Source organism: Leopardus geoffroyi, chromosome A2 (genome assembly GCF_018350155.1).
Source record: "Leopardus geoffroyi isolate Oge1 chromosome A2, O.geoffroyi_Oge1_pat1.0, whole genome shotgun sequence".
Classification (NCBI taxonomy): domain Eukaryota; kingdom Metazoa; phylum Chordata; class Mammalia; order Carnivora; family Felidae; genus Leopardus; species Leopardus geoffroyi.
The window spans coordinates 15552118-15579509 of NC_059331.1; the positions used below are offsets into that span (position 1 = coordinate 15552118).

General features: G+C 46.4%; 1 protein-coding gene across 2 annotated transcripts in view; it reads left to right on the forward strand.

Moving 5' to 3' along the window:
- The window catches only part of SACM1L (SAC1 like phosphatidylinositide phosphatase), a 59930-nt gene that overhangs the window by 27782 nt on the left and 4756 nt on the right, over positions 1–27392 (forward strand). For both annotated transcript variants that reach the window (XM_045492615.1, XM_045492616.1), the window contains 13 exons: positions 470–503; positions 6219–6320; positions 9058–9143; positions 9960–10046; positions 10542–10610; positions 15788–15867; positions 19924–20022; positions 22749–22887; positions 24721–24790; positions 24912–24984; positions 26026–26119; positions 26237–26329; positions 26981–27038. In XM_045492615.1, coding sequence (XP_045348571.1) covers positions 470–503; positions 6219–6320; positions 9058–9143; positions 9960–10046; positions 10542–10610; positions 15788–15867; positions 19924–20022; positions 22749–22887; positions 24721–24790; positions 24912–24984; positions 26026–26119; positions 26237–26329; positions 26981–27038 — 1084 coding nt within the window. The remainder of the gene's footprint in view (positions 1–469; positions 504–6218; positions 6321–9057; positions 9144–9959; positions 10047–10541; positions 10611–15787; positions 15868–19923; positions 20023–22748; positions 22888–24720; positions 24791–24911; positions 24985–26025; positions 26120–26236; positions 26330–26980; positions 27039–27392) is intronic.

Sequence of the window (27392 nt, forward strand, 5' to 3'; positions counted from 1 at the left end):
CCAGGAAGCGTAGCATATTGAATCTGGGTACATAGGTTTGCCCAGTGTCTTTACTTCTTGGCATTTGCTGTGCTTTTTTGGAAGAGGCATATGAGCTTCCAGCAGTTAGCAGGGGTGTCTCTTTTCCCTGGAGCAGTCGAGTCGTCCTCAGCAAAGAGGATGGGAAGGGGGATAAACCTCCTGCAGCTTCACATAGCTTTGTTAGCGTTCCAGAATCCGAACACTTAGGCCCAAATGATCGTATCACGTTCTTAAACGTTTTTAATTGAAAAGACAAGGGGACATTAGAGACATTTTTTTTTTTCTTTAAATAGAAAGTTATCCATAAGCTTCATCCCTGGTTGTATTTGCATGTTACCTCCGTGACGTGCAAATATTTTTGTATAGTATGAAAACATTTTATGTAGCACCTTTTTGTTTATTTTGAAAGCATATTTATTCCTAAATGTAATGTGTCTCTTCATTTCAGGTCCACCGGTTTGCTCTTCCCGTGTTACATGGCTGTATCCTTACATAGCGTCGCTCCTCGGTTAACGTGGCAGTCTTTATGTCAGTATTTTTCATGGGGCAGATTTAGGAACAATCCCAGTTGTATGAGGAAAGCATTTTCGAATTAATCGAAATTGCTTTCGATAACAAAATCAAACCGCCACTAACATAAAAAAATCTTAGAATAGTGGTTATACATGGGTCCCCTTCCTTTTTTTTTTTTTTTTTTTAAATGAGCTCTTTAGACTGAATTATTCTCTCTGTTCAAGAATTCTGGGGCTGGCGGTTTAAAGAAGGAGTACGCATACTTTGTTTTGTCTTCATTTGATTTTGTCCCAATAAACAAAGTAGTTCAAAGAGTAGTTTGAGCCTGGCTATTAAAAGGAAGACTTCCCCTTCCCCTTCAAAAAGTTAGATTGAGGAACTAGGGTGACCAGCGATGTGGAGAGGAGAACGAACATGAAAAATTATATTGGTTATGTGAAATAACGAATCTGTGAGAATAGATGCTACACAAAGAATAATGCTCACCGGGGAAGGTCTGCGCACATGCAGAATTAATCATGATTATCCAATTGTAAGTTCATTTTATATTTTTTTAATATTTACTTATTTTGAGAGAGAGCGAGTGTGTGCTCGCGGGGCAAGGGCAGAGAGAGAGAGAGGAGCCCAAGCAGGCCCTGCCCTGTCAGCGCAGAGCCCGATGTAGGGTTCAGTAGCAGGAAGAGCAAAATCCTGCCCTGAGCCAAGATCAAGAGTCGGCTTAACTCTTAACCGACTGCGCCACCCGGACACCCTGTTGGTTCACTTTAAAAACTTACCAGCGACGTCAGGATTAAAATAGGGAAGCAGAGTGAGCTGCCGTTAAAGGAGAAGTCTGCCACTGAGTGCCCATAGTCAGCACTGTGATTTCCCTGCAGAAACGGAGGTGATCTTTGTATCAGGTACCCCCTAGAAGTTTACTAAGGAAACAGTCTGTGATTTATATGCTCATTACGTTAACATGGTGTCTTTAAATCATTCTTGTTACACTTAAAGCAGAAAAAGTTTGGAGGAAACATTTTTCACAGTTGTGGGAGAATAAAAATCAGAAACTCTGGGGATAAAAGCTCTTGTTTACTCGGTGTCTGTGCCCCCTCCCCTTCCCCGGAATATTTCTAAGTTCTCCTAAAACTAAAATAAGCAACATATCTAGGTAGTGCTTTTAGGGGTTTGGGACAGTTTGTGTGTGTGTGTGTGTGTGTGTGTGTGTGTGTGTGTGTGTGTGTGTGTGTTTCTAAAATGAGACTGTGAATGGACAGATGGACAGCAATATCAGATGAGATTACTTTTTCTGGGTGATTTTAGAAACAGCCTATCCGTTTGTTTAGCTTTAAATCTAAAGCCTTAAATTCGCCTTTGTTTAACGCAGTTTCAGTGTTTGACATGCATGGAGAGAGATAGGCGGGAACAGAGACCTGGAGGCAGGAAAGGGGGAGGTGGGAGCCACTCGGGGGAGGAGCCGAGTCCAGGTTATGCCCGCCCTTGTGGGCTTTGTCTGCACTGTAACCATGACAAGAAACTTGGGATTCGCCGAGAGGACTGGCATGGTGAGGCGGTCACTGTGACGGAGACAGAGAACAGGCCAAAGGCGGCCATGGGAGGATACAGGGGATAATTGGGAGACAGTTGCAGTAATCCAGGTGTGAGAGGTCTTGGTACCCGGGACCAGGACGGTAGCAGTGACACTGGTGGAGGTGGCCAGGTTCTAGAACCTTCTGACAAATTTTACGTGGGGAATGCAAGAAGGGGGTTTAGCGTGAATCCGAGGTCCATGGCCAGAGTAAGTGGAAGGGAGCCCTCCTCTGGAGTGTGGAAGAGCCTGGAGGTGGGAGGGAGGCCAGAGGGTCCGGAGTCCCATTGGGATGTGCTGAGCTTGAGGTCTGTGTGGCTTCTACGTAGGGGTGTCATGGAAGCAGATGGATTCAGGGACTGGCCTCTGCGAGGGAAGTTCACGTTGGAGATGTAAATTTGACAGTCCTCTGGGCACAGACGGCATTTAAAAAGCCACAAAGCTGATGAGCTGATCGAAGGAATACGTGTAGAGAAGAGAAAAGGTCTTGGAGAAACAGAGAAGGTGGCCTGAAGGGAGTTCTAGAGAGTGAGGAAATGCTAGAGCCACGGACTGTAGGCCTCAGTGAGGACAAAGGGCCTGTGGAGTGGGGGCGTCAGGGTGAGGGAGCGCAAAGGGCGGGAGAAATGAAAATGAAGCAGCCAAGGCCAGTGAGGAAGAGGGGACCACGCAAGTGAGCGCGAGGTCCCCGAAGCAAGTGAGAAGACCGTCTGCAGGCACGGGGGTCGTCGGGTGCTGGTTGGTCAAATACGGGCATTCGAGAGGGACCTTACATACCTGCTTCCCCCACTCTCCTCCCCAAATGGGAGATGTCACCAGATGCCGACGAGAAGGATTTGGAGAAGGGGAAAACGGAAGAAGGTGAGAGCACGGTCACACGCTGCAGTGACATCCGTGAGCGTGTGACAGGTGGAGGCTAGTGCCCGGGCCCTCTGCCATTGTGGATGGGAAGCAGACGTGTGTACGCGGATGCTAGTTGGCAGACAGGTGTGGTGGGAGCACGTGGGCCTGGCTCTCATTCCCCCAGAGGAACAGGAAACAGTGGTGTGAGTGGAACGAGAGAGGATTGTTGCAGGCTGAGAAAGTGTGGCATGGGCACCCGAGTGGCAGTGGATGGCCCTGGGCGGAACTCACTGATAAAGACCGGAAGGAAGTAAATGTACTCACGTGGTAGAAGTTATATCATGGTGATGAGATGCTGTATGATTTTTACTTTCTCGTTTCTTCCGTGCTCTCTGGATTTTCTAAAGTGTATGTAGATTTGTCTTGTAATCAGAGGAAATGATTCGTAAAGCAGTCAGTCATATTCTATGCTACGCTTAGTTCTCTAAGGGCAGGCTCCTGTCTGACTCATCTTTGTGCCCTGGCCCGAAATAGGGAATGGGTGAATGAGGGAAAGAATAAATACCGCCTCGGATTCTTCTTCGGTGCTGTGGGTTCTAAGGAAAAGTGAATTGGGAGCTCAGGATGAGTCAATGTTACGTCACGTCTGATGGTATCAGGTCAAAGAGAGGGATGAATCATTAGGAATTCAACCGCTCGTGTCCCTCAGTACCATCATTTTGAAAGTGACTTGGCATTCTCTTGTGAACTTACCAGAACTTCCCCTGTGCCTACCCAGCAGGTTTATACCAGGAGGTGTTTACGGGAGTGTTCACAGCACCACTTGCTAACCTAACGTGAGTTCCGTCAAAGAAGAGTTAGGGCTTCCGCAGTGTGGTCCTTACAGATGGCGCAGGGCACTGAGGAGGAGGGGACTACCGGCTCACGCGGTCCCAGCGTGAATCTTGGGAACCTGCTGGTGGAAATAAGGGCTGAAGTTTATCAAGAATGTGGTGCTTTTTTATAAAACTCAAATATAAGCAGGCCATGTGTTCTTAAGTCACGGTCGCGGGTGGTGAAATTAAAAAGGCAGGATAAAGGGGTGCCTGGGTGTCTGAGGTTAAGTGTCCAACTCTTGATTTCGGCTCAGGTCGTGAGCTCGTGGTTCGTGAGATCGAGCCCCACGTCAGGCTCGACATGTCTCACGTCTGTGCTGGCAGCGCGGAGCCTGCTTACTTCTGGGCAAGAAGATACTTGGATGCGTTGGAGAAGGAACGGATAATTAGACTCAGGGTTTCGGTACTGTTCTGAAGTTGGACAGTAAGTTCGTAGGTAATTTATTGAGTCAAGTTACACGTTAAGAAAGCGTTACCTATAAAAAAGAAGCATGGGGCAAACCCAAATAAATGAGGAAGGAAGGAAGATAAGGCCGTTGAGACGATGAAAGAAGCCTGTCTCTCTGTTACCCGTACAGACAGATGAAGCAGTGGTAAAGACCAAGAGTCAGAGTCGTCCTTTAGAGAACTTGGCACCTCCTGATACAATCAGATGACAAGTATAGCCCGTGGCCTGGCAGTGCCGTCCCCACGTCCGGGTGCAGGGACGTTTGCCGCCCCACCGATGCCAGCTAGAACCGGAAGCAGCCTGGACAGTAGGACGGACAAGCCAGTGCAGCCAGTAGGCACGCGGTGGATAGAACACGGCCGTAGCAGCAGGCGAGCCGCACGCGTGTCGTGGAACAGTCACGGCGAGCCCGGAGAGCATACGCAGGAGAGTTCCTTTTATGTGAGAAGGGTTAAAAACTATCCGCCTCAACCAGATTGCTCGGTGCAGAGCTAGAAAGACCAGCGAGGGAGTGATGGGGCTGAGTGGGTGGTGGTCCTCACTTGGAGGGCGGGACGCAGGGGAGCTAGATGCAGGGGGGTGACTGACCGCTCTGGGTGCTTGGGGGTGCTGGGGGCACACGCGTGGGTGGGCGTGTGAGTGTATGTGATGGTTTTTGTGACGCTCAGACATCCTTCGCTGCGATCGGCCATGTTGGCCCATTCTAAGCATACGGTTCAGTAAGTGGCATTTCATTCATAATGAGGCACGAAGAGCATCAGACCGTCTCCTTCAGCCCAACCGCAAGTCCTCTGTCCCTGAAGCAGTAGCTCCCCAGACGTGGCTGTTTTTGTAAATACTTCGATACACTGTGTAGTTTTTTCTCTTTATCGTATCTCCTAATAACACCGTTTTAACGGAAGAGGTCCGCCCTCTCCAGAAGCTCCTTCACCCTGGCCATGAGGTGGAGAGGCCCGTGCCTTGGGAGTTGGCAGGGGTGGAGGCCTCTGCACGGCCGAGCGGGAGCGAGCGAGTGTCCAGCACGTGCCATTGTCGGGTCTGTTGGGGACACAGTTTTTATGTTAGGAGAAGCTTTTTTTTTTTTTTTTTTTTTTAATTTTTTTTTTCAACGTTTATTTATTTTTGGGACAGAGAGAGACAGAGCATGAACGGGGGAGGGGCAGAGAGAGAGGGAGACACAGAATCGGAAACAGGCTCCAGGCTCTGAGCCGTCAGCCCAGAGCCCGACGTGGGGCTCGAACTCACGGACTGCGAGATCGTGACCTGGCTGAAGTCGGACGCTTAACCGACTGCGCCACCCAGGCGCCCCTAGGAGAAGCTTTTGAGGGAGCTGCTCTTTTTCCATCTTCAGTTTCACTTTTCCTGTTTTAAGGAAAAAGTAGAGTCAAAGTGTGTTGGTGGATAATCCTTAATTCACAGTTTGATCTGTAAATCTTCACGGGCTTACCGTTGTGGGTACTTTATATTCGTAATTAACGAACATGACATATTTTTGTTTTTCTTTCAAATTGCAGTAGCCAGGTCCCCCCCCCCCCCCCCCCTTTTTTTTTTCCCATTTCTTACTTGAAGGCAAAACTATTTTAAAGTTAGGTTTTTCATTCAGGGTAGGTTTTTTGGTGATGCGGGTAATACTTTACTTTTAGAAAGCGGCTGAGGCTAGCAGGGAAAGGAAATCATATTATTTAAATAGAAACAGTGTAATGAACCACTTAAACATACTGTCTGTATGTCCTTGTATATAGGCTTGCTGACTTGACCAAACTTCACAATTGAATAGCACAGTGCTAAAGGCTCGTGAATATTCACGAAGAACGCCAAAAGAATGCATATTTTTCACCCTTTTTTCTCCTAAAGATAGAGTCGTTCTGGCTGGGGTAAATAGACTCAAATGTCACCTGGAAATAATGCATACGATTTCTATAAATGTTATATTTTTCTTAATGGAGCTAAGTTATTACTATGCACTCGTGTTCTATTAACGGAAAATACTTTGATTGGATTCTCATCTCGAGGAGGAGTTGTTTCAGAGCTGGTGTGCGCTATTATGTAAGAGGTGAGGTTAACTTTGTCAGCGTGATTCAGTACTGGGTGGTCTCTATCCCTCATCAATGTTTTGTCCTACGGTGACTCGAGTGTAACCTTTTGTATTCTGTTTTCATTATCATTTGATAGCCTCACTAAATATTTATCTCCTGCTTCATTATAATAATTAGGTAGGTCTTCTGTGCTTTACCCCAGCTACCATAGCTACAGCGGAGATGTTAATGAGACCCTGTAGGCTGCTTCTTACCGCTTTGAGAGGAATTGTTCGTGTTATTTGCCGGATGTCTGAAAGCCAGCTGGACTCTGAGTAGTTCTCAGTAACCTAAACTCATGTCAGAAAGTATTTTCTCTTAATTGCTTTTGGCTCCTTTGCAGGCATAAAGCAAGACCTTTGACCTTATGCCTGCAACTTTAAAGATTTACGTTTTGAGCATTTAGCCCCTAGGGTTTGTACTAGCAACATACTAATTTGCTTAAACCCAGCTTTTAAAAGCTGCCTTGAAAATTAGGGACATTATGAAAAGGAGTTTCTCTGACTCGTCTTATTTATTTATTTATTTTTTATAGGCCAGGCTATATCGGAATGAAATCCTATGGACCATTAGATAAATTGTAGAAGTTTTAGGCCAGGAAGTTGTCAAGGTTATTCCCTTATTACGGGTGAAATAGCAGAAGAAAGGCACTTAGTAAGTGACCTGGCCAAGATCGCAGAACCAGAATTGGAGTTAGCGACTCCTTCCTGAGTAGATTGTTTTGGATGGAGACATATGTTGAATTAAAAATTTTGAGTAAGTAATGTATTCACATAGTTCAGGTATCAAAAAGTATACGCATATATGCAGCAAAAAACATTTCTTGTTTTTTGAGCCCATCCACTCGATGTTCCTCCACTACCAGCCAATCAGTTGTTAGTTCCTGTTTATCCTTCCAGATCATTTTTACGCTGTTACGGTTGTATGTTCTCCTTCTCCTCTTATAGACATTGATTGTATGCTCTGCCCATTTTCTTGCACCTTGTTTTTTTCTGTTTTTTAAATCCATATGTCTTAGAAATCTTTTCATAAAGGTCTGCCTCCCTTTCTGTCTCTCTCCCTCCCTCCCTGCACCCTACCCCCTCCATGCACCCCAACCTCACTCTCATTTCTAAAAATATTCTTTGATGGGAATTACGGAAAGAACCAAGTATACGATGCTTCTGACAAGTAATTTTAGCAGGTATTGAGTTCTTAAAAAAAAAAAAAAAAAATTAAAAAGCCGGGAGGCACGCCTGGCTGGCCTATTGGTGGAGCAAGCGACTCTTAATCTTGGGGGCGTGAGTTCGAGCCCCGTGTTGGGTGTAGAGATTACTGAAAAATAAAATCTTAAGAAAAAGAAAAAGTGTTGAGAAAGCATCTCACTGCTAATTTGATTCAGTAATTTTGTCCCCATCAATATTAACAAAAACAGCTACCTCACCTCAAAATGTTGTTTGATAAATAGATGAAATAGAGAGGACATTAAGAAATATCTGAGGTGGTTAAAAATAGATCCGATAGGATATTAGGAAATATCTGAGGTGGTTAAAAATCTATTGGTTTTTAAAAAAAATTCTTTTTAATGTTTATTCATTATTGAGAGATAGAGAGAAACTGAGCATGAGCAGGGGAGGGGCAGAGAGAGGGGGAGACACAGAATCCAAAGCAGGCTCCAGGCTCTCAGCTGTCAGCACAGAGCCCGACGCGGGGCTCGAACTCACCAACCGTGAGATCATCACCTGAGCCAAAGTCGGATGCCCAACTGACTGAGCCACCCAGGCGCCCCAAATCTATTGATTTCTTAATGATAACTTGGTAATTTGAGTTCAAGACTAGCTTGAAAGTTGCCTTTACAAGCTTTTCATAATGAAAATAGCGTATGTAAACAGGATTGTACAGGAAGGTTTCAGGTAATTGGATGGACTAACTGATGTCAAGACTAAACGCTTTGGAGCAGTGCTTTTCAAACTAGGCTTTGTGGGTATGTTCATGAAGTTACAGGGGTTCTAGCACCATACAGGTTTTGTGTTTTCATTTTGATAATTAAAATCATTGTAAATGTTTGTTGGACCATTTGCATTATTATAATGAAATACTGTCAACCTGATGACCCACATTTGCATTTGCTGTTTTAACTTTCAAAATAGTATTTTTCAAACTGGGATCTATGGACATACTTTCAGGGGTCCTTGAAAATTTGATTTTTAAAAAATTTTTTTTTTAACATTTATTTATTTTTGAGAGAGAGAGACAGTGTAAGCAGGGGAAGGACAGAGAGAGAGGGAGAGACACAGAATCTGAAGCAGGCTTCAGACTCTGAGCTGTCAGCACAGAATCCAACATGGGGCTCGAACTCACGAACTGTGAGATCACGACCTGAGCCGAAGCTGGACACTCAACTGACTGAGCCACCCAGGTGCCCCAGAGAATTTGTTTTTTCTTGAAAATATTTCTCAAGTTTGAAGGACGCTGTTTTAGAGGAATTGTGTATGTACAAACAACTGACACATTAGTGACCCACTTCACCTGTTTATTGATCGGTCGTTAATACCCCCCTTAAGCCTGTTCCAAGGAGTGAGCCGCTGGTAGCTTTCTGATCATGGACCATGTGTATGTCTGAAATTTATTTTTACAAGTACTTTCTAACTAGAGTCGACTTAATTCCTTCCAAGTTAAACTGGATGTGTTTCTTACGTCATAAATATCGTTAACTTTAACTTTTTTCCAATTCAGGAATTGATTCTGAAGGCCATGCAGCCAACTTTGTAGAAACAGAGCAAATTGTGCACTACAATGGGAGCAGGGCTTCTTTTGTGCAGGCAAGTGGCAAGTGGATGTGTCTGTGAGGCAGCCCGCCAGCTGCTGCTTTTGCTTGGATCGTAATCTTCTGCGCTGTTGTTGAAATTGCCCTCCTCCTTGCTGCTTTTTAAAGCGGCACCGTCTACAATGTGGAAAAAGTTCACTCAGTGCAAGCTACTCCATTAACCTGGCACTCACCTGCCCTTGAATTGAATCCCGAAGGAGAGGGGAGGGGAGGAGATTCAAAGGTTACGGAAGGGGAGCCGCCTGTCTGCCCCACCCTCCAGACTTCAGGGCGCTGGTGATGGGGCCCCTGCCCGTGTGATGGCTTTTCCCACCCTGCTCTTCTTCGTGCGACAGCCTGTCTCTTGTTGTCTCCTTGTGGGGTCATGGGTCATTTGCTGCTCCAGAGGAACAGCAGTGGCTCAGGCTATTCACAGGTTCATGAACTGCTCATTGGGGAATGAATACAGCAGTTTTCTGCTTTTATCATAATGCCATATTCTGTAAGACATAACTTACTAAGTTTTACTTGTAGATAAATTGATTCATTTTAGAGTTTAGGGGAAACAGACCTGTTTGTTGCTCAGGGACCAGGTACATAAAACCAAGGAGAAAAAGTCCTTTCCGAATACATTCCTACAAAATAGGAACTTGGGGAGTAGGCAAGTTCACGGACTCTTTCATGGTTGTAGGTTGTATTTAATTTTTTTTCCTTTGTAGTCAGTGACAGTAAGATGTGCCCCTGACAGTAAGTTAGCTGAGACAGTAAGTTAGCTGAGACAGGTGTGTGTGTGTATTTTCATATTTTCATATTTCTCTCTCTTTTCTTTTAGACTCGAGGATCAATACCACTTTTCTGGTCTCAAAGACCAAATCTCAAGTACAAACCGCTACCGCTGATCAACAAAGTAGCAAATCATGTGAGTATCTTCTGTGCTTTTTTCATTGGCTAAAAATAGGAGCTGAGTGGCATCATAGTTTGCATGTGGAGCACATATTTATTTCTTGCACGTCGGAATTCAGCATCTCTGCCGCCTCTTTCCTGGGTTCTGGCGCCCAGTGAACCTCTGACCCACGGGCTGTAGGGACGGCCTGTTGGAAATGCAGAGGACAAGCTGATCGAACGGGATGGCAAATTTAGATTTTTGAGCTCTCGTAACATTTGCCGCTTCGTGCTGTTCCGAGTACCTAGTGTATTCTGTTTGACGTTGTGCGCAGAACGAAAGTATAGTATTGCAGCTCAAAATTGAATGGCTTAGAGTTAGTCTATCACACGGTATTTAGGGGACCTGGTCTCAATCGTAGTGCCATTCTCTAGAATATACAAATAGGACGTTTAAGGAGATCCTTTAAAAATTTTATAAATGTTCTTATAGTATAATCTGGTAAAGTGTGTAACCCTTTTTTCTTTCTAGATGGATGGTTTCCAAAGGCATTTTGATTCACAAGTTATTATTTATGGAAAACAAGTAATAATCAATCTGGTATGTGTCTTACATGTTTCTCGGGGGAACAAAACAAAAAAACGTCTTAAAATATGTAACATCTATCATTACAACTGTTTTTAAGTGTGCAGTTCAGTGGTATAACGTGTTTTACAGTGTTGTGCAACCATCACAATTGACCGTTGCCAGAAGTTTTCATCATACCGAACAGAAACTCAGTATCCGTTAAACAGTAACTTCCTATGATCCTTCTCCCGTCAGCCCCTGGTAACTGTTCTTGCTGTCTCTCTCTGTTTGCCTATTCTAGGTACCCCACGTAGGTGGATCATAGAATATTTATTCCTTTGGCTCTTGTTTCTTTTACCGACTTAATGTTTTTAAGGTCTGTCTGTCCATGTTACAGCACGTATCAAAATTTCATTCCTTTTCAAGACTGAATGACACTCCATTGTATGTACCATATTTCGTTTACCCATTTGTCTGTGGATGGACATGGGGTTGTTTCTGCATCTTAGCTGTTGTGAATAATGCTGCTCTGAACCCTGGTGTGCAAGTATGTAGTTGAGTTCCTGCTTTCAGTCCTTTTAGGGCTACACCTAGAAGTGGAATTGCCGGATTGTATGATAGTTCTAGGTTTAACGTCTTAAGGAACCGCCGTCGTGTTCTTGACCGTGGCTACACGTTTTACATTCCCAGCGGCAGTGCACCCGCGTTCCAGTTTCTCCACATCCTCGCCAACACTTGGATTTTTCAGGATTTGTTTTGTTTTTTGATTATAACCGTCTTTATGGGGGTGGAGTGCTATGTCATAGTGGTTTTGATTGGCATTTCTCTGGCGACTAATGACATTGAGCACCTTTTCATGTGCATATTGGACATTTGTAGGTCTTAGGAGAAGCATCTTCTCGAGTACTTTGCTCACTTTTAATCAGGTTGTTGTTTTGTTTTGTTGAGCTATGGTAGTTCTTTACATATTCTGGAACGAATCCCTTCATAGAGATGCTTTGCAAATATTTTCTCCCATTCTTTGGGTTGTTTTTGAGAACTGCTAGTTGTAGGTCTATTCAGATTTTGTTTTTTCAAGATTAACGTTTCGGTAGATTGTTTCTAGAAATGTGTCCATTTCATGTAGTTGTCCAGTTCATTGACATACAAATGCTCATAGAATTCTCTTATAAACCTTTTTATTTCTTCAGAATTGGTAGTAATGTACTAGAATCATTCCTGATTTTAGTAAGTCGAGTCTCTCTTTTTTTTCTTGGTCATCATAGCTACAAGTTTGTCAATGTTGTTGATCTTTTCAAAGAACCAAATTTTGGTTTCAATGGTGTCTCTCTGGTTTTCTGTACTTTATTGTATTTATCTCTGCTCTAATCTTCATTTGCTTCCCTTTGCTAGCTTTGAGTTTCATTTGCTCATCTCTTTCTGGTTCTTTAAGGTGAAGTCCTTGATTTAAGGTCTTATTTTTTTAACGTGTATGTTTATAGTTGTAAATTTCCTTTGGTATACTGCTTTTGCTGTATTTCATAAGTTTTGATATATTTTCAGTTGTCTCCAGTTATTTTTTAGTTTCTCTTGTGATTTCTTCCTTAACGTAGTGTTTAAGAGTGTGCTGTTTAATTTCCACGTATTATGAAATTTCTGGTTTTCCTTGTTATGAGGGTTAGCTTCATTCCACCGTGATCAGAAAACATACTTTGTATGACAGTTATTTTAAACATAGTTAAGACTTGTTTTGTGGCCTAAACATAATCTATCTTGGAAACTGTTCATGCATGCACACTTGAGAAAAATGTACCTTTGGTGGTGTTTTGGGTGGAGTGTTTGTTTGCTGGGTCTGATTTGTCTGTGGTGTTTAGCTTCTCTGTTTTCTTATCGATCTTCCGTCTGGTTGTGCTATCCATTGTTGAAAGGGAGCTGTTGAAATCTCTAAGTGTTATTGTAGACATGTTTATTTCTCTCTTCAGTTCTTTCAGTGTTCCTTCATGTTTTTGGGCTCTGATGTTTGGTGCATATATATCTCGTGTGTTTGAGCTTTTTGGTGAATTGACTCTTGTATCACTATATAGTGTTCTTCTTTGTCCTTATAACAGGTTTTGACTTAAAGTCTATTTCATCTGATGTTGATAGAGCCACCCCTGCCCTGTTTTGATTACTGTTTGCACGGACTATCTTTCCATCCTCTCCTTTTCAGCTAACTTGTGTCTCGATCTAAAGTGAGTGTCTCGTACAGCATATGGTTGGCTCAGATTTTTTTAATTCATTCTGTCTGTGCCTTTTGATTAGAGAGTTAACCCATTTATATTTAAAGTAATTACTTATTTGTAAAGACTTATTTCTGCCATTTTGCTCTCTGTTTTCTGTATGTCTTTTTTTATCCCTTGTCTCCCTCCATTACTGTCTTCTTTTGTGTTGAAGTTTTTTTGTACTTCTGTATTTCGATTACCTTCTCGTTTTCTTTTGTGTATATTCTACAGATACTTTCTTTTTGGTTACCGTGAGGATTACATATAATGTCATGAAGTTATAATATTTAATTTGAATTGATACCAACCTGACTTCAGTTTGCTTACAAAACTCTACTCCTGTAAAGCTTTGTCCCTCCGCTTTATGTTATTAATGTCTCACATTACATCTGTTTCCTTTTTGTTTCCAGTAACATAGATTTATAAATTTCTTTTAACGCGTTTGACTTCTAAGTCCTGTAGAATATAAAAAACAAAACAAAACCAGACATACAGACCATTAAGGCTGCCTTTTATACTTGTCTTTGTCTTTACCTTTGTGGGAAATCTAAATACCTTCCCGTGGCTTCGGGCCGCTCTGTACGTTTTTTTCATTTCAACCTGTAGGGGACGCCTTTAGCATTTCTTGAAGAACAGTTTTGCCACATAGAGAATTTTTGGTCTCCGGGTCTCTTCTTCCAGTACTTTATAAAAGTTTATTTATTTATTTTGAGAGCGAGTACGTGAGCACAAATGGTGGGGGAGGGGCAGAAAGAAAGGGAGAGAGAGAATCCCAAGCAGGCTCCACTCTATCAGCGTGCTGTCGTTGTGGAGTCCTAGGAGGAGCTCAGACTCACGGACCATGAGCTCAAGACCTGAGCGGAGATCAAGAGTCGGACACTTAACCGACTGAGCCACCGGGAGCCCGTCTTTCAGTACTTTAAACATATCAATCCCCCTGCCTTGTGGCCCCCAGGGTTTCTGAAGAGAGACTGACCTGTAATCGTATTGAGAATCCCGTGTCTGGGATGCATCTCTTCCCTCTTGTTGCTTTCCAGGTCTCGCTCTGTCTTTCAGTAGTTTGATTATAATGTGCTTAGCGTGGGTTTCTTTGGGCTTAGCATACTTGGAATTGGGTGATCTTCTTGGATTTGAAGATTTATGTCTTTCATCAAATTTGGGAGATGTGGGGCCATTTTTTCTCTTTAAAAAAGATCTTTACTCCCTTCTCTCTGTCTTTTCCTTCTGGGACCCCCATAATGGGTGTGTTATCCCTGGCGGTCCCCAGACATCTCCTGGGCACTGTTCACTTTTCCCCATTCATTTCTCTGTCTGCAGCTCAGACTCGGTTATTCCATCCACGTCTCGTCTTCCACTGTGCGATTTGATTTTCCTCCCGTGCAAATGTGCTCTTGAACTCCTCTCGTGAATGTTTGGTCTCCGTTTTGTACTTTTCAGCCTCTAGACTTACTGTTTAGCTCCTTCGAAATTTTTGTTTCTTCACTGGTTATCTTATTTTATTCATACACTGTTTTCCTGGTTTCCTTTCATTCCCTGTTTTCCTTGAATTCTGAGCATATTTAAGACACTGGTTTTAACCTTTTTTCTGATAAGTCTTCTGCAGGGGTGATTTCTGTCACTTTATCCTTTTCCACTGACTAAGCCTTGTTTTGCTATTTTTTGTGTGTGCCTGGATATTTTTGTTGTTGAAAGTTGGGCCCTGGGTGGGCTGTAATGTGGTAACTCTGGAAGTCAGGTTCTCCTCTCCCAGGGTTTTACGGTGTTTTTGTTTTCGTTTTCCTTTCAGTTGTTGAAGGCTGTGGCAAGCCATTTGTTTTGAGACCTGTCCAAACCATTTTTGAAAAGACTATCCCCCTGTTGTGTGTGCTCACTGAAGCCTCTGTTCTTTTAGCTCGTGTTCAGCTAGTGTTTTGACAGAGATTGCTTTGAATGCCGGGAACTGAAACAAAGAATAAAACAAAAAAGAGAGAACAGCCCGTTTCCCGACTGCGCAGACTGGTTCTGTGCTGGAACAGTTTTCTGCTGGCTGCCCACGCTTGCTCGAGCGCAGGGGGGTCAGTCTGAGGGGAGGGCTGTCCCTAGGTCTTCTCGGGCCTTTGTGAGTGTGCATCTCACCTGGGTGTACACGTGGCTCTCTAAAATCCTCCCCCTACCTGGCTGCTTTGGAAGGTCCTAATTTCTCAAAAAGTGTCACCCCAGCTTCTTTCTCAGGCTGTAGATGGTCTCTGTTATGTTTCCCAAAACTCCCTGCTCGAGGCATCTGATGGCCCGTGGCGCTCTTGTAGCCTCCGCCTCCCTCCTGCTTGTGTTCCTGGTTACGTGAGACAGAGACAAACAGGCCGGTCCTTCAGGTCGGAACAAAACACACAGGGCGATTTGCAAACAAGGGCTGGTCCTCTCTCCGGTTGGAGGAGGGGAACTGAGAACCTGGTTGCCGTTTTTTTGAAGTTTATTTATTTTTATTTATCTTGAAAGAGGCAGAGACAGTGCAGCAGGGGAGGGGCAGAGACAGGGAGAGAGAGAATCCCAAGCAGGCTTCACACCGTCAGTGCAGAGCCCGACGCAGGACTCGAACTCATGAACTGCGACATCATGAGCAGAGTGGAAACCAAGAGCTGGACGCTTAGCTGACTGAGCCACCCAGGCGTCCCCTGGTTGCCATTTCTTAACACTTAAGACCGAGACCCTCACTGCCCCAGGGATGGGGTGGGGTGAGGGCAAGGAAAAATGGCACAAAACCGTCCCACGGTTTTGAAGAGAGCTTCTTTCTGATTGGGCATTTGCTCAGTTGCCTCTTAAACGTTTGGTTTTCCAGAGCTCCTACAAAGTTGGCTCAGACGGCTTCTGTTGTGTCAGCGTTTCTGTGAGAGTACGGAAGCTTGGAGCTTCCCGGTCCTCCGTTTTGCCGATCTCACTCTCCCCTTTTAAAGCAACTTAAAAGAACGCTGTGGTGTTTTTGTTTTTTTACAGGTTAACCAGAAGGGCTCAGAGAAACCGCTGGAACAGGCATTTGCAACAATGGTGTCTTCCTTGGCGAGCGGAATGATCAGGTACCTCCCTAGAAATCTGTGCAGGTCTTTTCAGATCAAATGTGCACGTACATGGCCTGCAGCACCCCCCCCTCCCCCCCGTGGATGCTTGAACCCGCATGCGGCACCGAAGCCCGTGGGTACTTACATATGCATACCTGTGATAAAGTTGGATACGTAACATAGCACGGTAGGAGAGTAACTAAGAGCAGAAAATGCCGGTAACTAGTAATAGATTGTTAAAACAATATGCTGTCATAAAAGCTGCGTGAACGTGGCCTCTCTCAGAACATCTGGCTGTGCTGTGGTCATGCTCCTTGTGACACCGTGAGATGCCAGGTGCCCACGTGATGAAGGGCGCTGAAGGTTGTGCCGACCTGACCAAGTGTCAGAAGGAGGGCCATCGGCTTTCGGGCCGAAGTTGGTTGCAGGGGACTAAACACGTGAAAAGTGAAACCGTGGATGAGGGGAGACTACTGTATCTACGAGTTCGTAGCTCTCACTGGACACACGGGTGTCCCCCGCCCCCCAGAAGTTGGCTTTACACCATCTCGCTTTTACAAGAGCCCTGTTAGTACCTGTGCGCGCCAACAGAAAGAAATCCCAAGACGAGTTTTCCCTTTTACAAGGAAGTCACGACCGTACTGATGAAAGTCTTCCGTAAAACAGCGTGGCCTGGGGCATAAGGCGAACTTCTGGAAAGCAGGGGCTGCCCTTTGCTACTTTAGGCTCCTTCATAGGAAGCCTTCTTCTGGATGGCAGGGGCAACCTGTATTCCATGTTTCTGCCTTTTTTTTTTTCGATGCTAGATCAAAGCATGATTACGTTGGCTTGAAATTTTCTCTGAAATAGTTGACATTGCAGAGTAACTTCTTAACGGTCAGATTTTAATGTACTTTTGTGAAAGTTTAGTCCCTGATCACAATCCCCTCCTTGAGGCTCTGTGTTGCCTGGCCACGAGGTCGAGAATTTCAGTTCCTCGTGATTGCTTGGTGTGGTGTCTGTGGTCCTGAGCGCCACCCGAGTTGAAGAAACGTCCACTTGCGTGGTGGCCTCGTCCGGAGCAGTGGCTTTGCCTCTGCAGGTCACCAGGCAGTGGTTGCAGACTCTGTGCAGCCTTGTCCAAAGAAGGGGGTCCTGAAACATCAGCAGTTGCCCTGTGGGAAGGTGCAAGGTGGTGAGCCCATTTGGAGCTTTTCTGCAGCAAGAAACTAGGCCGGAGGGGGGGCGTGTACTGTGGTAGCAGATGGTCACAGGCATGGGGTGGGGGGGGAGACTTCCCAAAGAAATGGAATTGGGTTATTTGGGGAGAAATGTCTTTAGCCTAAGAGAAATATTTTCCTAATTTTCGTCAATGTTTGTTTATTTTTTTTGAGGGAGAGAGCATGCGTGCACGAGTGGGGAAGGGGCGGGGGGGGGGGGGGGGTGAGACACAGAATCCGAAGCAGCTCCAGGCTCCGAGCTGTCAGCACAGGACCGGATGTGGGGCTCAAACTCACAAACTGCGAGATCATGACCTGAGCCAAAGTTGGACGCTTAACCGATTGAGCCACCCAGGCGCCCCTAACCTATGAGCAGTTTTAAACATACACAAAAATAGAATGATACAGTGAACCTTTGGGGAAGATTTTCAGTGTATTTTGTCCAGCTCAAAAGCTCTGGCAAATTCATCAGACCTCCCTCCCCCCACCACACACACACTCCACGTACACTTCTGCCTTCTCACAGTAGAACTTTCTTAAACCCCCTTCAGAGGACTCCAAGGAGGGTTCCTAAGCAGGGTGTGCCTCAGAGCCCTCAGAGGAACTTACTCAAACGTACCTTAGACCTGGACAATTATAGTCTCTGGGTTTGGAGTCCAACGTGCATATTCTGGGAAAAGTTTGACTTCTGGCTCCTGGGCATACCCCTTGTTCGGGCCCTCTGCCCCAGAGGGCCTCCACAGGCCTGCTTGCCTCCGTGAGTTCGTAGCAGCGGCTAACTTGGGGAACTTGAGGCATAAGTCAGAGTCTTAGGTTATGCCCTTGGTGTTCTGGGGAACTTGCAGGGCACCTACTGCCCGCACCTGAAGAGGGAACACCCAGAGCTATTGTCTTTTCCCTCCCATGAGCTCTAAACACCACCAGACAGAGGAACATGTTAAAAAGTATATAATTTAGGAAACATAATTTTATAATATTTATGTATACACACACACACACACGCACACACACACATACACACACATACATATGTATATTATAGATTCGTGGGTTCGAGTCCCACATTGGGCTCTGTGCTGACAGCTCAGAGCCTGGAGCCTGCTTCGGATTCTGTGTCTACCTCTCTCTCTACCCCTTGCCTGCTCACATTCTCTCTCTCTCTCCCTCTCTCTCTCTCTCTCAAAAATAAACATTAAAGATTAAAAACCATATATATGTATAGTTTTTATTTAGTAGATAAGTATTCTGGCAGGGAGAGAAGAGCAGTCTGTTTGTTACAAAGTGAAATTAAATGGTAGACTTTCTGTCCCCTCTCATTTGTCTGTTGGACTTACTCACTTTTGAGTTGTTTAATGATTGTTGCTTTGCGTAAATTAAGTAAATTAAGTTGGTGGATTTGTGAGTGACCCAAGGAGAAAGGTCATACAGTTGCCCTGCTGAGGAATGGTGGGCCTCGTTAGCAGTGGGAAGTTTTTCTTTCGGGAACTGGGTGGGAAAAACTGAGCCGTGCGAGGTGATGTGTCTCTAAGGGTTTCTTCCTAGAACTTTGAAAGAGGTAGGACCTCTGGACTGTCGGGGTCAGAAGCAAAACGATGCATTTAACACCGTTCAGTGTCCAACTACAACTGTGCAGCTCATTCTTAGAAGATATAAATGTGATTTTAGAAGGATAGAAGCTTAAGAATCCAAATGCATTGAGGTGCTGGCGAGCTGCTTCAGTCCTGGCAGCCGGTCCAGGGCCGTCGCTTGTGGGAGCACGCACTGGGTGGGAGCACTCCAAAGGTGACTGTCACACTGCCGCTCTTGTGAGAGCTGCCTTCGGAAACACCCCCCGCCCCCTACCAGTCTTCTCAGAGTGTGGCCTCTTGGCTTGCTAGCCCCTGTTACTGTACTGATTCCTAAGGATGCCGTTCTCCGCTCGGTGGGAGAACCACTGAAGCAGTAAGAAACCACACCGCCCCGGGGTGGGTGGGAGCCTCCCTGGATGTGTGGACAAGCCCACGCTCCGCCGACGCTCCTTTGGTCTGTTGGGACTTAGCAGGGGTCACATGAGAGCAGATATGCCCCGTCTGAATTTCACTCTCTGGACCAGAACATCATGCCCTTCCAGGCCTCTTGCTTTATGGCTTGACTTGATTCCTGGCTCCCTTGACTTTCAGGAACTAGTCCGTGATTTTTTGCCCCCTCTCAGTTGGCAACACTTTCCAGCTCGTGGTAGGACACCTTCACCGTCAGAGTGTTCTGACTTTAAGAATTGTGCCTATTAAATATCAGAGAACCGAAAACGACCCGTGACACGTTGACAGAAGGTTCTCTCTACCACATCTATGCAAGATGTATAGATACTGATAAAGGATGTGAATGGTTTGATTTGTTAAAGCGATGAACAGAAACTAACCAGCCTGGGGACCATGCTGCCTGTGTTTCTCTCACAACCCCTAGGGCAAGTCCGACACTCCGTCTGATCCTCCTTGGACAGAATTGAGCTGGACCATTTTGAACATTTTAATCTGTTTGAAAAATGATAAAAAAAAAGGACCCTATTCTTTGCACATCGGGGTAGAGAATAAGTATACACTGGGTACTCCATACTCATTTGGACAAGGCTCCCTTATACTGTATACCCGATGCTGTGCCCAAGCTCACTTCTGCATTTGCAGGACTTCTATACTCCTGTCGGAGGGCCCCTAGAAGAACATGTGAAGATACGTGTGTGTGTGTGTGAGAGAGAGAGAGAGAGACAGAGAGAGAGAGAGAGAGAAGGAGGAGCACTCTGCTCAGACAGAGAGAGGAAAGTCAGCTTATGAATACAGTAACGGCGGAAGGAAAAATGACTCCTCTTTGCTCATTACCTGCGGATCTTTTCTTTCGGCAGATATATTGCCTTCGACTTCCATAAAGAATGTAAAAATATGAGATGGGACCGACTGAGTATTCTGATGGACCAGGTAGCAGAAATGCAGGATGAGCTAAGGTAAGCTGTATCTTTTCCTGTGGAGGTCGAGGGAGGAGGTCCGCGTGTACATGGAGCATAGTTATCACACATTGTCTAGTGGGCTTACGAACACAGCGTGCTGGGTTGACCGCGCTGGTTTGGACTCTTAGTTTTTAGTCCTTTTTTTATTGGAAAGATGAGACTTAGTGGCTTAAAAATATTTTTAGGTTCTTTTTTTTTTTTTTTTTTTTTTTAATGTTTTTATTTATTTTTGAGACAGAGAGAGGCAGAGCATGAGCAGGGGAGGGGCAGAGAGAGAGAGGGAGACACAGAATCGGAAGCAGGCTCCAGGCTCTGCACTGTCAGCACAGAGCCCGATGCGGGGCTCGAACTCACCAACCGTGAGATCATGACCTGAGCCGAAGTCAGCCGCTTAACCAACTGAGCCACCCAGGCGCCCCTGTTTTTAGGTTCTTAAAAACAACCCAAGGCCAGGTATTTTCACATTTTTATGAATCCGCTTCCACATTTACAAAGTTTCCCTAATTGGAGCTAGCGTACTACTATTTCATATTCCGTTGTTTTGACTAAACATTCCATCACAGATACTTTGATATTTCGTCGTTACCCTACCTGGTCTTCGTAATGATGGTGTTTAACGGCTTTTCTGTACTCCCCCGTGTCACCCTACAGGCTCAGCTAAGTGTTCTTTTTCATCCTGGCTTGTTTCCTTGTCTCTTCCCCCCACAAAACATGTGCTGCAGCGAATCACTCTGAGCGTGTCTATTCTCACTTCTGTTCGGTGATTCCCTAAAATAAAGTCTTGAGAGCAGGGCTAATAGTTCAAAGGGCCCGAATAACTTCGTGGTACTTTCCGAACGTGTTTGGCAAGTTATTTGCCGTGTTGGCCTACGGGTTTACTGTCCTCTAAGCATAGGTCAATCTTTACTGATTCTAAAGACAGAAGAAGGGATCTCTAAGTCGCTCTGTCATTTTGTTTCATCTGGGCATATTTCTGACCCCCGCAACCCCCATGCGTTTTTTCGTGTCAGCTCCACAGTAACACAGTAAAACCTGTTGTGTAGGCATTTCTCAGTTTTTAAAAATGTTTCTTATGCGTATTAAGTAGTCGCTGATGGTTAGTTAAATCTGCTCTTTTTCTATGCGGTTTTGTCATGAGCAGCTAGTGAAGGGCAGTTGACGTGCACCATTATTGGGCTGCAGTGACATTGACCGGACCTGGGACGCTGTCGGAGGAGGTGGCTCCTGGGGTTCGCCCATGAATCACTGCCCCACAAGAGTGTGAGAAAAGACAGACGCCAGAGTCTGTCCCCCACCGTGCTCTGTGTCCCACAGGGACAGTGGAACTTTCCCCAGTGCCCTGCACAGGGCCTCTCTGGACACTTTCTCCTGGGGTTTTGGGGAAGGTGGAAAGAATCTGGGCTTTGGGGTATGACCTGTCTCGTTTTGAAATGTTTGCTTCTTATCAGCCATGTGACCAAGACAGTTGGTTTCTCCGTTTGTAAAGTGCAGATAATAATACCTACCTCATAGACTTAGTGTGTAGTTTAAGAAATGATATTTATCAAATACCCAGGACATACTCTGTAAGTACTAACAGCATGCTAACACCCACGTACACTCATGCACACCTGTGTATATACACCAGCTCTAAACGAACCTCACCAAGTCTGCGTGAATCTCATGCAGATTTTTAGCCTAAGCGCATTCTTTTAGGCACTTATTTTTAAGGTCATAATTTTTATTTGGCCTGTGGTGAGTCTGTTGTGTTCCCCTGCTCCATTTCGATTTGGGGGAGTAATTACAACGAGATTACTTTGTGGTGTTCATCGTTCGCTCGGTCCCACACGCTCCGTTCAGCGCTGTGTGTGTTATGCATTCCCGTCGGGACCGGGAGCGGCGAGACGGGGTGCCGTCCCCTCCACCCTGTGGGTGAGAACTTGGGTTCTGAGAGATCAGGGCAATGACTTGAAGTTACACAGCCAGTGAGTGGCCTAAGCGGAGCTCGTTGTTCACTGCCAGAGTCCACGCTCTTCCCCGCTACGCTGCGCGTTGTCCAGAGTTTGAGTTCAGAGCATTATCTGAGGAAATTGTTAAAAATGAACGAGACACAGGAACTGAGAACCGTGATTGGCTCCGGGGTGGACATGTGGGTGGTGAAGGGGAGAAAGGGAACCTCATTTTTCAAGTAACACCCTTTTGAACTTTATAAACTCCGTACTTTTGCATATTTAACCCAGGATTCTTAACGCACAGTTTCCAGCCTTTGCTTGAGAGATGCTGACTTGAGTTCATCTCAAGGCCAAGTGCGTTCGGTTTTAAAAAAAAAAAAACAGCTCAGGGAATTCCGATACAGACGGTGTAGGGACCGTGCTTCGAGAAGTCTGATCTACAGGACGTAGATGAATAGCTGTGTCGGAGGGGGCCTGCTCTGGCCTCAGGGACGCCCCTCGGCCCTGCCGGTTCGTGTCTCGGCGAGCTGACCTCCAGTGCCGCCGTGTGTCTCGGCGAGCTGACCTCCAGTGCCGCCGTGCGTGTTTGGACAGGGGCTGTCTCGCCTCGGCTTTTCAAACGTGTTTCTTTTTTTTTTTTGCTCTGTACTAATCAAATACCCCCCGGGCCACACGTTGCCCTTCCGAACTTCTCATTTGCCAGTTGTCCACAGTGTTGCAGACCATCAGCAGCAGGGCGCTCGTCTGTCGGACTGCCTTTGCTATGAGGGTGTTTATACAAATATGTTGTAGTTATTTTCTAGTGGACTCCGCCGGCATGGTGGTGGCAAGCCAGGAGGGCGTGTTCCGCAGCAACTGCATGGACTGTCTGGACAGGACCAACGTGATCCAGAGCCTGCTGGCCCGCCGCTCGCTCCAGGCCCAGCTCCAGGTGCAAACGCTTTTTTCCTTCTGTCAAGTCAACAGTGCAGCCCCGAAGTAGCGAAGCTACATTGACGAAATTGTTACCAGCCAAAAAACAGAAAACATTTCACCTTGCTCCCCACCCTAAACCACCTGTTTTCGGTTTTGTGTCTTTCCACCTGTGGGCGTGCACATTTCTGTACCTGCGGTCGGTATGTGTGTACATGGTGTCGCTTGTTCGTTCAGAGTTTATTTTTAAGTCAGCTCTACACCCGACATGGGGCTCGAACCCGCAACCCGGAGGTCAAGAGTCGCAGGCTCCACCTGCTGAGCCAGCCAGACGCCCCGTACGATTTCTGATATTTCCTTTTCCTCCAGCGTTATACACAGCCATCATTTTTAAGAGTTGCACTTACTAGGTTGTTGCATTTTCGGCTTATAAGTAACACTGCAGAGAATATATCTTGGTGTGTTATTTTTAGCTCGAATGCTTCCCTTGGGGTTAATTCCTAGAAGTAGAATTTGCTGCGTCAAAGAGAATACGCTCTCCGAGAGGGTCATGGCACTTTACACTGGTAAACTGCTCAGCATGGTTGGTGAATCCGGTTCATTGAACTCTTGCCGGCCTTACGTGTTCTTATTTAAAACTTTGTTTTCTGTTTTAATAGAGTGGTGCCTCAAGGTTAAGTTTTCGTTTGCATCTCTTTTATTACTGAAGCTCAGAGTTCAGATAACATTGGCATTTATTATGAGGGGGCAAACAGAATGCATGCCAAATGGCTTCCTGCCCCCGATGGTAAGCTTTGTTTATGACAGTCCAACTTCGTTTATGGTAATTTTACGATACCAGGAATTGTGGAAGCAAAACACCTCCTTTAAAATGAATTGTCCTTGACTCCTAGTAGGTAACACAGGCCAGAGGAGCGGTTTCCCTGTTGGAGCATGCTCTACTTTGTATTGTACCTTGTCCTCGTTAATCTGATGGATTTACTTCAGAGTGTATTTCTTGATGGAAACAATGGTAGCAAAGAAAGAAAAAGAAACAATAGTAACAGTGGTTGTTTCCAAGTCCGATAAACAAAAACCTATTTAATAGGTTCTATAATCGGTACTTAACTATTTCATATGCTAAATGCAGTACTAAACAACCTAAGCCACATTTCCAAGACTCTATGTATCAGTTTGGCTCTGGTGGGGACTCCAGGCATACCTCCCCGCCCCCGCCCCCGCCACCACCAGCTAAAGGTCATGGAGGGCAGGTGGAAAGGCCATTCTGGGGTAGAAATGGGGAGGTGTGGTCTCAGGTGAACAGTGAAGATGGGGGTTCTGAGAGGGCTGAGGTCCAAGACAAAGACCAGGGCAGGGGGTCCTGATCTGTGGTCAGTCACCCCTGAAGGGGGGTCTGCGGCAGGATTCGGGATGCCAGGGAATCCTCTGAGATCCTCTGAGTCTGTGGGGAGGAAAGGGAAGGCTGGAGGTGACGGGAACAGCAGGGAGGCTAGAGGGTGCAGGCGGTGGGAGGTGGGTTTGGCAGGGAAGGACCAGGTGATGGCTGGGATGCTGCAGCTGCCTTCCCTTTCCCTCCCCCTTTCCCTCTGCCCCTCTTCCTGCAGGGCCGGGGGAGTGCTGGGGCCCGGGGTGAGTGGGGGCCGCGGGACAAGGAGCCCTCAGAGGCCCTGTGGCCTGGCCTGGGGCACGGGTGGGGGGACGTGGGGAACTGGAGCACCCCCTGTGTGCAAGGACAGCATCTCTGCCTGCAGCCGGGAACCACGTGCTACCAGCCGGGACTGTCTGCTCTTTTTCCCGAGCTGTGTGTGCGCGAAACCCGTTACGCTTGAGCACGGTGTGCTTCTTATTCCAGAGACTGGGAGTGTTGCACGTGGGACAGAAGCTTGAAGAACAACACGATTTTGAGAAGATTTACAAAAACGGTAGGTAACTTTTTTAATAGGGGCCGGGTTACTCACGTTGTGAAATAGATTAATAATTTGGATTTAGAGACTCTGGCTCTCACGTTCATCATCGTCAGTTCACTTTTCCTTGTTCTCACAGCCTGGGCCGACAACGCAAATGCGTGTGCCAAGCAGTACGCGGGCACTGGCGCCTTGAAGACGGACTTCACCAGGCAAGCCGTGCTTTTCAGCTAGCACTTCAGACCCACGGCTCTCGCGTCTAGTGCACACGTTAGGATCACCCGGCAGCTTTGGGACAGTGGCCAAAGCCCAGCGCCCGGGGCCTCGGTTCACAGCAGTCAAGTCGGGCTCGGTGGGGGGTGAGGCCCAGGCGCCGGTGGCTTCCCGGCCTGCCTGTGGTTCTGCTGCGTGGAGAGCGAACGGCGGCCCCTCGGCCCTTCCCGAGCCCTGCGGAGCCCCTGGGTCAGTGGGGTCTGACTCGGCAGGGGCGGGGTGGGGCCTGAGGTTCTGTGCCTCAGGGAAGCGGCCGGGGATGCCGATGCCACGTTCAAGGGCCACGCTGCCAGTGAGAGGTTAAGACCTGGTGAGTTTGGTTTTCTGCCAGACGGATTCTCTGGGAACAAGTGAAGAGGATTCCTAGACTCTGCTGTTCTAACCACCTCACCTGGGCCTCTCATCTCATTTTTTTCTTTCTTTTTTTTTTTCTTCTTTAATGTTTATTTATTTTGAAAGAGAGCATGAGCGGGGGAGGGGCAGAGAGACAGGGAGACACAGAACCCCAAGCAGGCTCTGCGCTGTCAGCACGGAGCCCGACACGGGACTCCGTCTCCCGAACCCTGAGATCATGACCTGAGCTGAAATCAAGAGTCAGACACTTAACGCACTGAGCCACCAGCGCCCCTCAGGGATGATTTTTTTTTTTTCCTTTAATGCTTTTATTTCTGAAGGAGAGAGAGACAGAGCATGAGTGGGGGAGGAGCAGAGAGAGAGAGGGAGACATAGAATTTTGAAGCAGGCTCCAGGCTCTGAGCTGTCAGCACAGAGCCTGACGTGTGGCTCGAACCCACAGACCTCGAGATCATGACCTGAGCTGAAGTCGGACGCTTAACCGGCTGAACCACCCAGGCGCCCCGGGATGATTTTTAAAATCTCTGTAATTCACTTTACGCCCGTACCACATACTTTCCAGCCATAAAACTGGGGAGGAACGTAATATACAAATCTGTAATTTGAGATTCACCCCTTTTGACCAGAACCGGGAAGAGAACGCAGCTGGGACTGGTCATGGACGGCTGGAACTCGCTAATACGCTATTACAAGAACAACTTCTCCGATGGCTTCAGGCAGGTAAGTCTGTATTTGCTGCTCGTCTTTGCTCATTCGGCCGCTGCGTCTTTGTACTGTCCCTGAGTAATGTAACTACATCCAAGTGGGGAGTTCTTAACCTCCTTTTTTCTGTTCCAGGATTCCATAGACTTATTTCTTGGGAACTACTCAGTGGACGAATTAGAATCTCATAGTCCTTTAAGTGTTCCACGGGATTTGAAATTCCTGGCTGTAAGAAACCTTTCTGTTTTTCAAGTTTGCAAAAGCACTGTGTCTGAAGGTACAGACAGTGGCGTCTCCCCTTGATTTGAAACCTAATGTGTGGTCCTAAGGGGACTGTAGATACTCGGTTTCCCTGAGGAGAAGATGAGGGAGAGGAGTAAAATAACTTTGGTGTCTGTGTGCCTGCACGCTCGACTGCCTTCCTGAGAGCACACGAGCCCGAGGGAGGGTGGAGGGTCTCTCGTTCCAGGAAGATTCTACTCCCCTTTACGCTGGGGGGTTGCGGAGGCACACCTGACATGTGGAAGGCAGGGTATGTTTTTGACGCTTGTCCCCTTTGTGACTCCTCTGTTCACCAGACTTAGCTGGGGCTTCTCTGGGGTCTCCTCCAGTGGGCAGAGGGTCCCGGAATGGAGGGGGCTGGCACCTCCCTCACCTGTCAGGGCCATCACCTCGCTTCTTCAGCTCTTGTGACCTGACAGTCTGGCGACTTGGGCAGTTGGGGTCCCACTGCCTAAGTAATGATGTTTTGCTAGAGAAAGATACTTTGTGTGTTAGATTGCAGAAGAGTCTTACTTACCCTTTTTCAAGCGAAGACCCCCACCAGTCGAGCAGAATTCTCGCCTGATGGTCTCTCTCTCTCTCCGTTTGCCTTTCCAGTTGCCTATTATCATGGTTGTTGCCTTCTCGATGTGCATTATCTGTTTGCTGATGGCTGGTGAGTCTGCCCTTATTTCACATTCTTGCATTAACTTCGGAGAACGTGGGGCTTCCTTGTACGGCATCTTGAGATTGTGAGTCTGCTCAGCCCTTGATGTCCCCTGCTGGGTTCAGTGAGCCGAGCGAGCAGCTGTGACTGGTCCTTACATGTGATGGAGGAAAAACACATACTCACTTTTACTGATAATTGGTGTTGATTTATTTAAGATTTTAAAATATTTTTCTTTTTTTTTTTTTTAAGTTTATTTTGAGAGAGAGAGTGAGCGAGTGCACACACGTGTACGTGCGAGCGGGGGAGGGGCAGAGAGAGGGAGAGAGAATCCGAAGCAGGCTCCAGGCTCTGAGCGTCAGC